Source organism: Primulina huaijiensis, chromosome 18 (assembly GCF_012295235.1).
Source record: "Primulina huaijiensis isolate GDHJ02 chromosome 18, ASM1229523v2, whole genome shotgun sequence".
Lineage (NCBI taxonomy): Eukaryota > Viridiplantae > Streptophyta > Magnoliopsida > Lamiales > Gesneriaceae > Primulina > Primulina huaijiensis.
This window is the reverse complement of record NC_133323.1, coordinates 7,531,643-7,547,089: the sequence shown is the minus strand read 5'-3', so window position 1 is coordinate 7,547,089 and position 15,447 is coordinate 7,531,643. Positions and strand designations below refer to the sequence as shown.

The following is a 15,447-nucleotide window of genomic DNA, read 5'->3' as shown; positions in this document are numbered from 1 at the left end:
CACATATTCCAACACAACTGAATGACATGAATTATGAAGTGGATGTGTAACATGAAAATTTCATGCAATGTGATCATAACATGTCTATTTACAACTGGTCCTCTCTAAACCTTATTGAGATCAAACTTTAAACCATAATCAAAACATGACTTAACTTGAAATTTATTTCAGCAGAAAATAAATTTATATGACCATAAACCGAATTACTGAACATGTCTATAAAACATTTAAAATTAGAAACTCCCACTTAAACTGAATATCTTTAATTGACCAAACACTCATACAAATAATTTTCACATAACCTTTTGGGTGATAGTTTTTTAATAATTGAATTCACAATTATGGTTTATACCGAATTGATTTATAAACAACTATCTACTTTGAATTTTTTCTTTAACAACTAAAACTTGATTGGATGCAACATAACAAACTAAAAAATATACTATCATGATAAAAAAAAAAAAAGCTATAATAAATAACCTTTTAGAACTCTTTCATGGGACAACCTTCTGCCATCAAATAAATATAGCCCAATTTAGTTTTTTCATACTATCTTGGCAACCTATAAAATCAGAGTTAGTATACAAAATGATCTCAATCTGATCTAACATCCGATCTATGAGCATGTAATCTTTTGTTATCTGTAAATACCATAAGAGTCTTTTGACTGCTTTTCAATGTTCAACTCCTGGATTACTTAAATATCTTCAAAATATTCATGTCACGTACGCAATATCTGGACATGTAAAAACCTTAGCATACATTAGTCTCCCTACTACAGATGCATAGGGAATCTTCTACATTTCATTCTCCTCAAAATCATTTTTGGGGTATTGTTTGAGACTAAATTTGTCTGCCTTAACCATTGGGTATCCGTTGGTTTACAGTCTTGCATCCTATATCGCTTGAGAAATGTCTCGATATATTCTTTCTGAGATAATCCAAGAATACCTTGAGAGTGATCCCGATGTATCTGGATACCCAGTACAAAAGATGCATCATCAAGATCTTTCATCTCAAAATTCTTAATTAGAAATCTCTTGGTGTCTTGCAACAACTCTATATCGTTGTTAACAAGTTGGATGTCATCAACATATAAAACCAGAAAAATATGCTTATTCCCACTGAACTTATGGTACACACAATCATTGATCAAAGTCATCTCAAAACCAAATGAGATGACTACTTAATGAAATTTGAAATACCATTGTCGTGATGCCTGCATGAGCCCATAGTCTTTAGACACAAAATTTTCTGGTTGTACCATATAAATCGTTTAATTAATGTCACCATTTAGAAACACAATCTTTACATCAATATGACAAAGCTCAAGATCGAAATGCGTTATCAAAGCCATTATTATCCTTAAAGAGTCTTTCGAAGAAACCACAAATAAAGTCTCTTTATAATCAAAGTTTTTTTTATGTGTAAAGCCTTTAGCGACAAGACAAGCCTTATATATTTCCAAATTTCTTTTCAAATGCTCTTGAGTTTAAATATCCATTTGAAACCAATAGGCTTCACACCTTTAGGCAATGAGACAAGATCTCATATGTCATTATCTTTCATGGAATTTATCTACTCATTCATGGCATCATTCCACTTTTAAGAGATAGAACTTTCCATGGCTTGACGGAAGTTGATAGGATCATCCTCCATCATTCCAATGTCCGCCTCATGTTCTTGAAGAAATACAATGTAATCATCTAGCATTGCATTTATCCGCTCTTTAGTTAATCCCTTTAATAACATAGGTTATGGATGTGCTTGAGTTTGTTCATCTGGAATGAGGGGATCTACAATATTGTCTTGTTGTGTTGTGTCTTGTTCAAGGTGATTAATAAAATCATGATCAATGCCCAAGATACCTTGTAAAATATTTACATATTCTTCTTCAAAGACAATATCCCTAATTGTATCTCCCTCGGAAAACTCAACATCCTCAAAGAACTGGACATTTCCTAACTCGAAAATCGACTTACTTGTGGGATAATAAACTTGTACCCCTTGATCTTTCAGAGTATCCAATAAAATAACAGCCGATCATCCTTGAGTTCGGTTTCTTTTCATTAAGCTTATAAGACCTTGCCTCAGCTGAACATCCCCAAACATGAAGATACTTAAGACTAGGCTTTTTGCTTGTCAAAAATTCATGAGAGGTTTTGGTCGCAGCCTTAGTTGAAACTTTAAGAATATATATTGTGGTCTTTAGTGCCTCTTCCCATAGTAATTCTTGCAAGGTATAATGACTAATCATATTCTTCACCATATCCTAAAGCCTTTTGTTTCGTCTTTTAGCAATGTAATTTATAATGGGTGAACCCGGCACAGTGTACTGTGGGATGATAACGCAATTTTCTTAGAATCTAGCAAAAGGTCTTGGATGTTGTTCACCTGAACCATCATATCTATCATAGTATTCACTACCAAAGGTCAGATCTCACGCTTTTAATCTTTAAGCCAAGTTGATTTTCAACTTTATAACTTTTGAACACATCTAATGACTTTGTCTTTTCATGAATGAGATAAATAAAGTCATATCTTGAAAAACCGTCTGTGAACTTTATAAAATACTTTCGACAATTCCAAAGCCAGATGGAATGATCCACTATATATCATTATGTATAAGTTCTAAGATGCATGAACTCCTGTTGGCTTCAAATATCCTTTTGTTGGTTTTTTTTTTCGCTTTATACAATTAACACAATTATTAAAATATGTGTAATCTAAAGGTTCGAGAATTTCGTCTGACACAATTCTCCGTATTCTCTTTTTAGAGATATGACCCAATCTCTTGTGTTATAATGCAACTGAATTCTCACTTATAAATTTTCTTGTAGTGCATCTACTTGTTTGCAGAAATTCATTAAATAAAACAATAACATCCAAAGAATAAATAATATCGTATCCTAGTAAAGAACTAGAATCAACTATTTTTGAATCATGAACAAATTGAATATTCTATTTCCAAATGAACAAGAATAACTGATTTTTTTTTCCACGCAGAAATAGAAATCAAATTCCTTTAAAAGATGGTACAACAAATATTTCAAAAAGATCTAAATATATTCCAGTCTTTAACAATAATATAAATTTTTCTATTGGCTCAAATTGAACTTTGATGCTGTCATAAATGTAAATGAATATTTCAGCATCACTTGGTTTTCGACAATCCAAACAACCTTACATAGACACACTGATGTAAGTTGTTACACCAGAGTCTATCCACCATATGTGTCTAGGAACTGAAGTTAAATTAAGCCCAGAACAAACCATATTAAGAAACATACATTTCTTAGCACGTCAAGAGTGATAATTTGTGCAGTACTTCTTTATATTCCCATTACTACTACATATAAAACAACTACATCTTTGAGAATCACTGGGATTTTCTGTTGTTTCTTCGGAGGCTGTGTTTCCGTAACTTTCTTATTCTTTATTTTATTTCCTTTATCCTTCAATGTAAATGCGTAATGATCGTTTTTTTTCTTGTCTTGCTTCAACCTTTCCTCTTCCGGAATACAGTGCAAGATGAGCTCATTCAGATAGCAAGACTCTTTCTGACAGTTATAGTTCACTTTAAACTGATTGAACTATGCAAGAATAGATATTAAAACCTAATGGACCAGCAAGTCCTCAGAAAGGTCAAGCTTTAGTGCTTTCAACCTTAAGAAAGATGAGACATCTGTATGATTACTCCCTTCACTACAAGAAAAATGATTTTCCGCAGCACTTTATCAACATCGTGCATTAAAAGCACGCTGCGAATACTACTTTCCACGGCGTGCACTCATACGTGCGCTGTTAATAGTGTTGCACTTGAAAAAAATAACGGCGTGCAGTAAAAGCACGCTGCGGATAACCTATGCAATTTTAGCAGCGCACAATAAAAGAACGCCGTAAATAATATTATTAACAGCGTGCATGTTTATGTGCGCTGTTAAAAGTAAATCATTTTTTTAAAAAAAATCGTGTTTAGACATTAACGGCGTACATTGATTGCATGCCGTCAATAGTATTATTCACGGCATGCATATTATTAGCACGCTGCGGAAAATTGGTTCGAATTTTTAAATTAGCGACAGTTTTACTAAAACCGTCGTTAATTTAATATTTGCGACGGTTTATAAAAACTATCGCCGATCTACGATCGACGACGGTTTATTTTTTACCGTCGCTAATAGCGACGGAATTTTTAAACCGTCGCTAATGGCGTAAATCAGCGACAGTTTAATAATAAACCGTCGCTATGTGCGACAGTTCTATAATAACCGTTGCTAATAGCGACGGTTTAAAGGACAACCGTCGCTAATAGTCGCAAATTATCTATAAATATCCGATTTTCATTTCATTTTCTTTCACACTACTTTACAACATTTTAAATTTTCACTCTTATACGATTTTGATTTCGATTTAAGTATGTTTTTTTGTTTCAATTTTGATTAATTTTTTAAGTGTTAGTTATCAAAGTTGTATTATAGTTTTTTTTTTTAAAATTTATTAAACTATAAAAGTAAATTTTTTTTATTTTTACTAAAACTTTAGCGACGAGTTTTGAACTGTCGCTAAAAGTAGCGACGGTGTTATGACCGTCGCTAAATTTAAACACCGTCGCTAATTCAGCGACGATCTCTTTGTTTAGGAACCGTCGTTAATTAGCGACGGGTTTATAAAAAACCGTCGCTAATATTTATATGTTCAAAGATATTAACGACGTACATTGCACGCCGCGGATAGTTGTATTAACAGCGTACATATGCACGCCATGAATAATAGTATTAATAGCGTGCACATGTACGCCGCGGATAATCTTGAACTTTCAACAGCTTGCAACTTTGCAGCGTGCAATGCGCACTGCGGAAGGCCATTTTTGTTGTAGTGCTTATGTTGCATTTACTCATGTACCTCATTGAAACGAGGCTTCACAAGAATGTACAAATTTCAGACTTTTCATTTTTAGCAAACCTCTTTTCAAGGTCCTAAAGGAAAACCTTAGTCGTACCCCTGAATGTTTCTGGAATGACTCTCTTCATAATCATCATACACATGCGATTCGATATCTCTCACATTTCAAAACTCTCTAATCATCATAGATACTCTTGTCCTTAATGGTAGGAGAATAGTCAACCATTATCGCAAGGTTCAAATCTATGACTCCGAGAACTACCAGTAAATTCTCTTACCATGATTTAAAGTTCGAGCAATTTAACATAAATATATGATTTATGTTGGAATGAATGTTCACATGAGTCAAATCTGAATAAAAAACAAAAAACCAAATATACATGCTCAATCATATATGCAAATAAAATAATCAATATATTTATATAATATAAACCCCATAAATAAGATACCTAGCACTCCATTAATGTTTTATTTTTGGACACAAGATTAACTTGTAAGTGATATCCTTGCGTAGCAATCAAGTACTGATAGTATGTATCATGTCAAATATTGACATTCCTTTGGGCCGATCAATATCAATATAAATCACATGTACCAAAATCCTTTTGTATTTCAAAAAATTTTAATTTCCATGAAAGATGTCATTTTGGCGACATTTTATTTCAATTTATCGATTTTAAAATACGTATAATCTTATCATTATTTAAATAATTAAGAATTTAAAATTAAACCGAATAACCTGAAATTTGAAATTGTTTTAGGAAAAATTCTGTACGGCGCACGCGGGGCACCCCAAAATCGTGCCTCTTTGTGCCTAGGCCTGCCCAGGACAGTCCTAGGCGTGTGGGTATGCCCAGAATGGAAGCCACCGCGCGCTTGCGCGGCAGTCATATCAAGAAAATTTCAAATAAAATTTTCTTTTCTAGATATGGATAAAAAAAATTATCCAAAACTTTAAACAAATTAAATCTCGATAATTCAAGCACGAGTGACTCTGATACCACTTGTTGGTGAAAATATACATAAATCACAGAATCCATCATGCTAAATTATTTAGAATTTGACTGAAAATTTAAGTGGAAGCGTTTTTGAAACCATAATCTTGAATTCTTTAGAACTTATCTTACTCTTCAATATCTACGCGCTAATTTCTTTGGGAGAATATTTTAGTTTTATCTTCTGAACTATTTTGTTAATGGAGGAGAAATTAGGAAACATAAGTGCACTATCTAGGGATTATAACTCATATATAGACAATGTTTATTATTATTTTATGATATTTCTCTTTTAGCCCATCATGAAAACAGAAATTACATTTATGTCTATATACATTTAAGGCTCACAACCTATTAGATACATTAAAGCTCAATAGCCAAAACTTTAACCAATCGCTTTAATTTGGTGCTTAACTTAATAGGCAAACACAACAAATAATTATTCACATATAAGTTCATATAAATAAAATTATCCAACACTTTCTTTCCTGCATTCAATAATTATATGAAAGGTGTATCAAATATTTGATTTATCCCATTTTATAAATAAGAGAAAGGGAAATATGATCCTTGTTTGATGTGTTCACTGTTAAGAGCTAGTGTATCATTCGGCTTTATAATCTTCATTGGTCCATTAATAATAACGTGTCACATATCATAATCCTGAGCAGCTAGGTGAGCATAAATTGTCACGCCCCGAGACCGGGGTTAGTCGACACCGGCGTTGCTCAACAATCACATAATCGTCAAACAACAAGCCTCGTAGTACAGTATATACCAAAACCAGTTTATTTCTCATAATCAACAAAGAAATCGTCTTTACAACTTTAATATCAAGATAAACTGATTAAAAATATTTTAACAGTGCGGAAGCGATAAACATAAACTAAGATTTAAAACTTCTGGAATAACTCGGGATCTTCTACCATCCCCAAAATTTCTCTTTCTCATCTTCATCCATTTGTTCTTCATTCTTATTTGGGTAGGGAGGAAGTAAGGGGTGAGTATTTTAGGAAATACTCAGCAAGTGGGGGGCCGTTCGAGACACGAAGCAACATATACATATACTTGAATTCAAATTTACATAGCATATCGTAACTTGAATAATAACGAATATTCATATTTCACAATCATAACATGTCATCACATATCCTACTCGTATAGCATACTTGTTTAGCACTGAAAGTCATCTCATTTCCATGGTTTCCTGATATCAGTCTCCTATATGTTAATCCTCTAAGGAGTGATGCCATGTCCAATATGTTAATCCTCTATGGAGTGAGGCCGTACAACGGTTACCATCCCACCGTATAAGGGTCATAGTTCGGAAATCCTTTCCTATATCCAATCGAATCCTAACAGTGCTTTGAACATATAAATTGACAAATCTTGAAGGAAATATATGTGAACAAAGAATTATGCTCGAACGAATTTTCAAAAACGAAATAATTCATACGCAACATATTTTAAAACAAGCCCACTTACGAAGAACAAGTGTGGCAAACAAAAACTCACTTACGAAAGAACATATACATAACAAAAGCGCACTTACAAAGGACAAGTGTGCAAATTATAATATAGCAAAAACACACTTACGAAGGACAAGTGTACAAATTATAATATAGCAAAAACACACTTACGAATTTCGTTTGGATTAAAACGCTAGGAGGATGTGCCAAAAGAACTTCGTTCGAACAAGGTTGCGGTAGAGCTTCATCTTGTTCCGGTAGAGCTTCGTCTAGGCTGCTGCAAATGCTAAATTTTGAATTCTTGAAGTTATGGGGAGGGAGTTTGCTTCTTATATAGGCTTGAATAACCAACTGTAGCGCCCTTACCCGAGCCACTACTAAACAGACTAATAAGCATGCAACATTAAATCTTAATAACAACAATTAAACAGCGGAAACCAAATAACTTAATCATCTTACAACCCAAACGAAAACAGAACAAACAACAGCAGTGTTAAACATTAATACAATCATATCGAAAACATAATTTTGAACGAGAAAACGATAAACCACACATAAAACCTCCACTGGATCACCACCGAAAACCCAACTGCTCTAGCCACTGCCCTGGTCGTCCGAACCGTCCAACCTAAGACCTGCCCCGTGGAATGGGGTGCCCAAGATGAAAACAAGGACGTGAGCGACAATCGCCCAATACGAGAATGTACGAGTATACAAACTGATATGATGCATGCGAAATGCAATATGCTCGGATATCAAGGATCAAGTCAAGAATCTCATGCTCAGTCTAGAGGCGCCTGAGTGTGTAGTCTCTGATCTGCCCTAGGCATGTTTTGGCTCCCACACTCATCATCAAGACGTGGACCTACAATGTCCAGGTTATCAGAGCCCGCGGGTCCCGTCGGACACTGTAGCTCTCGATGCCCCATCGTCCACAATACAGAATAGGGCTGAGCGGCCCCAACAAACGAGGTAAATCTCAAAAATATCAGGCTCAACATGATATGTCATGCATAATATGCAAAAGCAGTAAAACATGTATAATGCAACACATAAATATGCAGCATATAAGTGTGTATACTACGCTTGGATATCTCAGTCAGTACATCACGTACCTCACTAAAACAATCTGACAGAAAGATCTTAACCTAGACAATACCAACAATATGAAATCACTATCAAACCAGATTCTAAATTACCAAACATGCTATAAAGTTCTTCCTAAAGGCTTTAGGATTATACATGCGTCCGTCATCAGCCCGCTGATTATGTCTCGATCTCAGTTCACCGACCCCCCCTCGAGTCGACACTAGCTCCGAAACTTCCCGACACCAAAATGCCCTAAAAACTGGCTAGAAAACCTAAGGTAAAATACTAGAACTCTCTCTCTATCTGAAGGATGCGGTGTAGGAAACAAAAGAATTCGACTTCCATTTATAGGCTGCATCCGGACTATTTCGGAAATCCGAATCAATCTTATTTGCCACGTGTCAGAACCTCATTCGTTTGGTTGGATTTCTCGAGATAACGCAATCGGAAGTAGATCGGGTTATCCATTTAAAATTCGGTGGATCCAACAGATTAATCTCAAATTATCAATTCGTTAATAATACTTAATTAACACCTCTTTAATTATCTCTTAATTAATACTTCATTCAAAATAAGAATTCGGGTCATTATATCCTCCCCTCCTTAAAAAGATTTCGTCCTCGAAATTAGAACTGAAGTACAAAACAACTGAATAAAATACAACTCATGATTACAAAGATACAACTCAAAACAAATGCGGATACTTTGAGCGCATACGACTCTCTAACTCCCAAGTCGCCTCTGCAGTACCTCGGCGTTGTCATTGCACTAAAACAAGTGGAATGGTCTTGTTTCTGAGCTTTTTCTCTTTCCTACCCAGGATTAAAAGTGACTGCTCGACATAAGTCAAGTCTTCTTCAAGTTGAACATCTGTCGGACCAAGAACGTGCGATTCATCTGCTACATACCATCGTAGCAAAGATACATGAAAGACGTTATGAATGCTGGACAGATACGGCGGCAAAGCCAATCGATATGCCAAATTTCCAACACATTCCAAGATTTCAAAAGGTCCGATGAATCTTGGGGCTAATTTTCCCTTGAGTCCAAATCTCATCACCCTGCGAAATGGTGATACTTTAAGGAAAAAATTTTCCCCTGACTGAAACTGTAGAGGTCTACGCTTGGTATTCACGTAACTCGATTGACGATCTTGTGCAGCTTTAATTCTCTTCTTAATCAATTCCACTACGTCAAGTGCTTGTTGCACTAATTCAGGTCCTTGCACTTGTCGTTCTCCTACTTCGTCCCAAAACAATGGAGTACGACAATGTCTACCATATAACATCAAATGATTCCCCACACCACAAGGTGCCTTAAACCGTCATTTGACTGCTTCGAATGTAGTCATACCAATGCTGTTGTGGTAGCTATTGTTATATGCAAACTCCACAAGCGGCAGATGATCATGCCATGCTGGTCCAAAATCTAAAGCACAAGCACGCAACATGTCCTCGAGTGTCTGAATAGTCCTCTCAGACTGACCATCGGTTTCTGGATGATAGGCAGTACTCAGACTCAATGTCGTTCCCAACGCTTTTTGAAAACTTCCCCCGAACCTTGAGGTAAAGCGTGGATCTCTGTCACTGACTATACTTGTTGGCACACCATGATATTTAAGAATCTCTTGGATGTATAGTCTTGCCATACCATCGAAACTATATTCCCGACTATACGGAATGAAATGTGCTGACTTAGTCAATCGGTCTACAATAACCCAAATGACATCACAATTCTTAGAAGACAACTGCAAGTGGGTGACAAAATCCATTGTCACATCCTCCCACTTCCACTCAAGGATAGAAAGATTCTGAAGTAGTCCTCCTGGTCGTCAATGCTCAGCTTTCACTTGCTGACAAACCAAACACTTGGCTACAAACTGGTAAACACTTTTCTTCATACCTTTCCACCAAAACCTGGTTTTCAAATCCTTATACATTTTCATGCTTCTAGAGTGGATACTCAACTTACTCCTATGGGCTTGAGATAAAATCTCGTTTCTTAATTCAGAATCTTCTGGAACTACGATTCTTCCCGACAGACACAAGGTTCCATCTGTTTGGAACGCAAAGCCAGATGTGTTGTCTCCATTAGCTAACCTTGCTAACTTTTTCACTTTCGGGTCAGAAAACTGAGCTTCTCAAATTTTGGCATACAACTTCGGTTCAGATAAAATACTCGTTACTCGAATTTGTTCCATTCCTTTCTTATGCCGAAAGTGAAATCCCAGAGAACAACAATCTTGGATTACACTTGATATGAAACTGGTCTGAAGTGCAGATAATCTCACCTTGCGACTAAGAGCATCAGCTGTAAGATTCGCTGATCCTGGATGATACTTGATTTCGCAATCATAATCCTTTAACAAATCCATCCATCTTCTTTGGCGCATATTCGACTCTGCTTGAGTGAAGATATACTTCAAACTCTTGTGATCTTCAAAAATCTCAAAGCTCTCTCCGTAGAGATAATGTCGCCAGATCTTCAAAGCAAACACAATCGCTGCTAATTCCAGATCATAAACTGAATAATTCTCTTCATGCTTCTTCAACTGTCTGGATGCATATGCAATCACATGACCATTCTGGGTTAAAACACACCCAAGTCCTAGAAGTGATGCATCAGTGTACACAATGTACCCTCCTGATCCAGATGGCAGAGCTAAAACTGGTGCAGTTGTCAAACGTTGACGCAATTCATTGAAACTATTTTCACAATCATGTGTCCATTCGAACTGCACATTCTTACACGTCAGCTGCGTCAATGGTTTGGCAATCTGAGAAAATCCTGAGATAAATCTCCGGTAATATCCTGCCAAACCTAGAAACCTTCTTATCTCTTGAGCTGATTCCGGTCGTGCCCAACTCAACACTGCTTCGATCTTGCTAGGATCCACTGATATCCCATCTTTGGATGTAACATGTCCTAAGAAGACAACTCTGTCGAGCCAAAACTCGCACTTGTTCAACTTAGCATACAGTTGGTGATTCCTTAAGGTTAACAACACAATCCTTAAATGTTGTGCATGCTCTTCAAGGCTACGAGAGTATACCAGTATGTCATCACTAAAGACAATGACAAACTTGTCAAGATACTCCTGGAATACTCAGTTCAACTGTCGATAATCTATGCAAAGCCGCATAGAACCATCCTTCTTTTTAACGAACAACACTGGTGCTCCCCAAGGAGACACGCTGGGTCTAATGTACCCTTTATCATGAAGATCTTGTAACTGTTGCTTCAACTCTTTCATCTCCGTTGGTGCCAATCTATAAGGCGCTCTGGAGATAGGTGCGGTTCCTGGTACCAACTCTATCTTTGCTTCCACTTCCCTCTCCGGAGGAAATCCAAGAATCTCATCGGGGAAAACATCAGGAAATTCATCGACAACTGGAATGTTCTTCATGTCGATCACATCCTTCGATACGTCAACAACATAAATGAGGTATCTTTCTCCTCCTTTCGCTAAAGCCCGTTGTGCCTTTATAGCAGACACTAGTGGCATTGGAGGTCGAGCTCCCTCACCGAAGAAAAACCAATTCTCCTCTCTTTCTGGACGAAACTGAACGAGACATTGATAACAATCTACTGTCGCTCTATACTTAGTCAATAGGTCGATTCCCATAATACAATCGAAATCTTCCATAGCCAATATCATCAAATTGGCAGACAAGTATTCTCCTTCAAACTCTAACAAACAGTCTACTACAAGTCGCTTAGCTAAAACCTCTTGTCCCATCGATGTAGACACCGATATCAAAACATCTAATGACACGTAGGGTAGTTTATGCTTCTTAACAAACATTGATGCTATGAATGAATGCGACGCCCCAGTGTCAATTAATACATATGCAGGAATACCACATAAAAAAAATTTACCTGCAATGACTCTCTCGTTTTGCTCCTCAGCTTGTTCTTGGTTTAGGGCAAACACTTGCCCTTGAACTCGTGGACGTTGCTGAGATCCTTGTGATATTCCACCACGACGAGAACCTTGAGCAGGAAAACCTTTCTGTTGTACAGTGGCCTCAGACTGTTTTCCACTGTAAGACCATGCCATAGAACCTCCGCCTACACTCTGATTCTCCAAATTAGGACAATCCCTCTTCATGTGACCAAAACCACCACAGTTGAAACAAGCACCTGTTACTTTTCGACAATTTTCCGTCTGGTAATTTCCTCCACAATGGCCACATTGCAGCTTTTTTCTACCAAAGCTGTGCACCCCTCCAGAACCGGAAGAAGAAGAAGATGCAGACTTCTTGTAAGACTGACCCCTCGGTCCCAACGAACTAGAACTTTTGCTAGCTTGCATAGCCTTCCTCCTAGCACTACTGATCTCTGCTTGACGACAACGATTCACTAATCCTTCGTACGAAGTAGGATTGTCACAGACTGAAACCCGATCAAAAATCTCCTGGTTCAAACCATTAAAAAAATGAGAATATTTTGCTGCAGAATTCTCACTGATGTGAGGAGCGTACGACAACAGATCCGTAAAACGCTTTTGGTAATCCCCAATGCTCGAATCTCCTTGCTTAATGGTCAACAGTTCCATCTCCTTCGCCTGACGAAGAGCTGGCGGGAAGTGATGATTGATGAAGGCATGACGAAAATGTTCCCAACGAATCGGCCCATGCTGCTGAACTAGAATGGCAGAAACAGGTTTCCACCATTTCCGAGCTTTTCCTTGGATCATGATATCGGCTACCTCAATCTTCTCGTCCTCGTCATATTGCAGCACTCGAAAACACTGCTCCATGATATCAACCCAAGCTTCAGCAACATCAGCATTCAAATCTCTAGTCAACAGTGGAGGTCCAATTTTCATGAAATCCATAATGTTGACACGGTTCTTACGTCTCCTTTCATCATGATCTCGGTGACGCCTTCCGTCACGATCTCTACGAAGATGTTCTCGGCCAGCCTCATCGTCGCCACAACGACCATGTCCCACACTTCCGTGACTGCTTCCATCTCCTGACATCTGAAAGGAAGCCAAATTCAACCTCTAAATCCTCACAACAAAATTACTAATGTCCCAAAAATCTTCGCACGCTCTGATACCACCAACTGTAGCGCCCTTACCCGAGCCACTACTAAACAGACTAATAAGCATGCAACATTAAATCTTAATAACAACAATTAAACAGCGGAAACCAAATAACTTAATCATCTTACAACGCAAACGAAAACAGAACAAACAACAGCAGTGTTAAACATTAATACAATCATATCGAAAACATAATTTTGAACGAGAAAACGATAAACCACACATAAAACCTCCACTGGATCACCACCGAAAACTCAACTGCTCTAGCCACTGCCCTGGTCGTCCGAACCGTCCAACCTAAGACCTGCCCCGTGGAATGGGGTGCCCAAGATGAAAACAAGGACGTGAGCGACAATCGCCCAATACGAGAATGTACGAGTATACAAACTGATATGATGCATGCGAAATGCAATATGCTCGGATATCAAGGATCAAGTCAAGAATCTCATGCTCAGTCTAGAGGCGCCTGAGTGTGTAGTCTCTGATCTGCCCTAGGCATGTTTTGGCTCCCACACTCATCATCAAGACGTGGACCTACAATGTCCAGGTCATCAGAGCCCGCGGGTCCCGTCGGACACTGTAGCTCTCGATGCCCCATCGTCCACAATACAGAATAGGGCTGAGCGGCCCCAACAAACGAGGTAAATCTCAAAAATATCAGGCTCAACATAATATGTCATGCATAATATGCAAAAGCAGTAAAACATGTATAATGCAACACATAAATATGCAGCATATAAGTGTGTATACTACGCTTGGATATCTCAGTCAGTACATCACGTACCTCACTAAAACAATCTGACAGAAAGCTCTTAACCTAGACAATACCAATACTATGAAATCACTATCAAACCAGATTCTGAATTACCACACATGCTATAAAGTTCTTCCTAAAGGTTTTAGGATTATACCTGCGTCCGTCGTCATCCCGGTGATTATGTCTCGATCTCAGTTCACCGACCCCCCCTCGAGTCGATACTAGCTCCGAAACTTCCCGACACCAAAGTGCCCTAAAAACTGGCTAGAAAATCTAAGGTAAAAGACTAGAACTCTCTCTCTCTCTCTCTGAAGGATGCGGTGTAGGAAACAAAAGAATTCGACTTTCATTTATAGGCTGCATCCGGACTATTTCGGAAATCCGAATCAATCTTATTTGCCACGTGTCAGAACCTCATTCGTCTGGTTGGATTTCTCGAGATAACGTAATCGGAAGTAGATCGGGTTATCCATTCAAAATTGGTGGATCCAACAGATTAATATCAAATTATCAATTCGTTAATAATACTTAATTAACACCTCTTTAATTATCTCTTAATCAATACTTCATTCAAAATAAGAATTCGGGTCATTACACCAACTATAAAGGTAAGCCCGTATCACTCCAAGAATGTCGCTGATTGCTTAATCAAAGTGATGATTGCACTTTTCTCTCCCGAATGAACGTGGCCTCTTCTTGATTCAAGATAGACATCCGAGATTCATGAGTGATTTTGGTTTTCCTTAAGTGCAAATGGAGAGTGATTTTGATTGCATGAATCTCTTCCAAGATTGATGCACTTCCATATTGCACATGGTGATAAATTGTCAATAATGAAGGGACAATGATTATTCAAATTTTCAAGATGATGATTGTATGGAACAAAAAATGTTGTGCCAAAATTAGCGAAAATTTCCTATGACATATATAGATTTTTTTTTCGTTGCAAGATTTCGGGTCTTCACATAAATTATGATCTTTCCGGTCATCCAAATCTTCTTTTGAGAACATCGAAATCTTGCTGAAAGATACCATCTTGTATTAATGTTCATAGACATGAATAAAACGGCTTTATTACCACTTATTAGGATTGGAAGATTGATTATGGGAAAAAACAATTCAAAAAATCTAAAAAAAAAATTCGATTGGATTAACAACACCTGAAATATATTCCAGTCA

At 37.3% G+C, this 15,447-nt stretch overlaps 1 protein-coding gene and 1 long non-coding RNA gene across 2 annotated transcripts; both read right to left on the bottom strand.

The window, feature by feature from the left end:
• Positions 1–7,899: 7,899 nt before the first annotated feature.
• On the bottom strand, positions 7,900–13,057 carry LOC140964122 (uncharacterized). Its single transcript, XM_073423660.1, has 2 exons — positions 12,338–13,057; positions 7,900–8,004 (listed from the first exon to the last, which is right to left on the bottom strand). The coding sequence occupies exons 1-2, from the start codon at positions 13,014–13,016 to the stop codon at positions 7,964–7,966; spliced, it is 720 nt and encodes a 239-aa protein (XP_073279761.1). The 5' UTR covers positions 13,017–13,057; the 3' UTR covers positions 7,900–7,963.
• A 370-nt stretch (positions 13,058–13,427) lies between these two features.
• On the bottom strand, positions 13,428–14,536 carry LOC140964123 (uncharacterized). Its single transcript, XR_012172823.1, has 3 exons — positions 14,423–14,536; positions 13,742–14,328; positions 13,428–13,445 (listed from the first exon to the last, which is right to left on the bottom strand). It is a non-coding gene; the product is annotated as an uncharacterized lncRNA (long non-coding RNA).
• Positions 14,537–15,447: the final 911 nt, after the last annotated feature.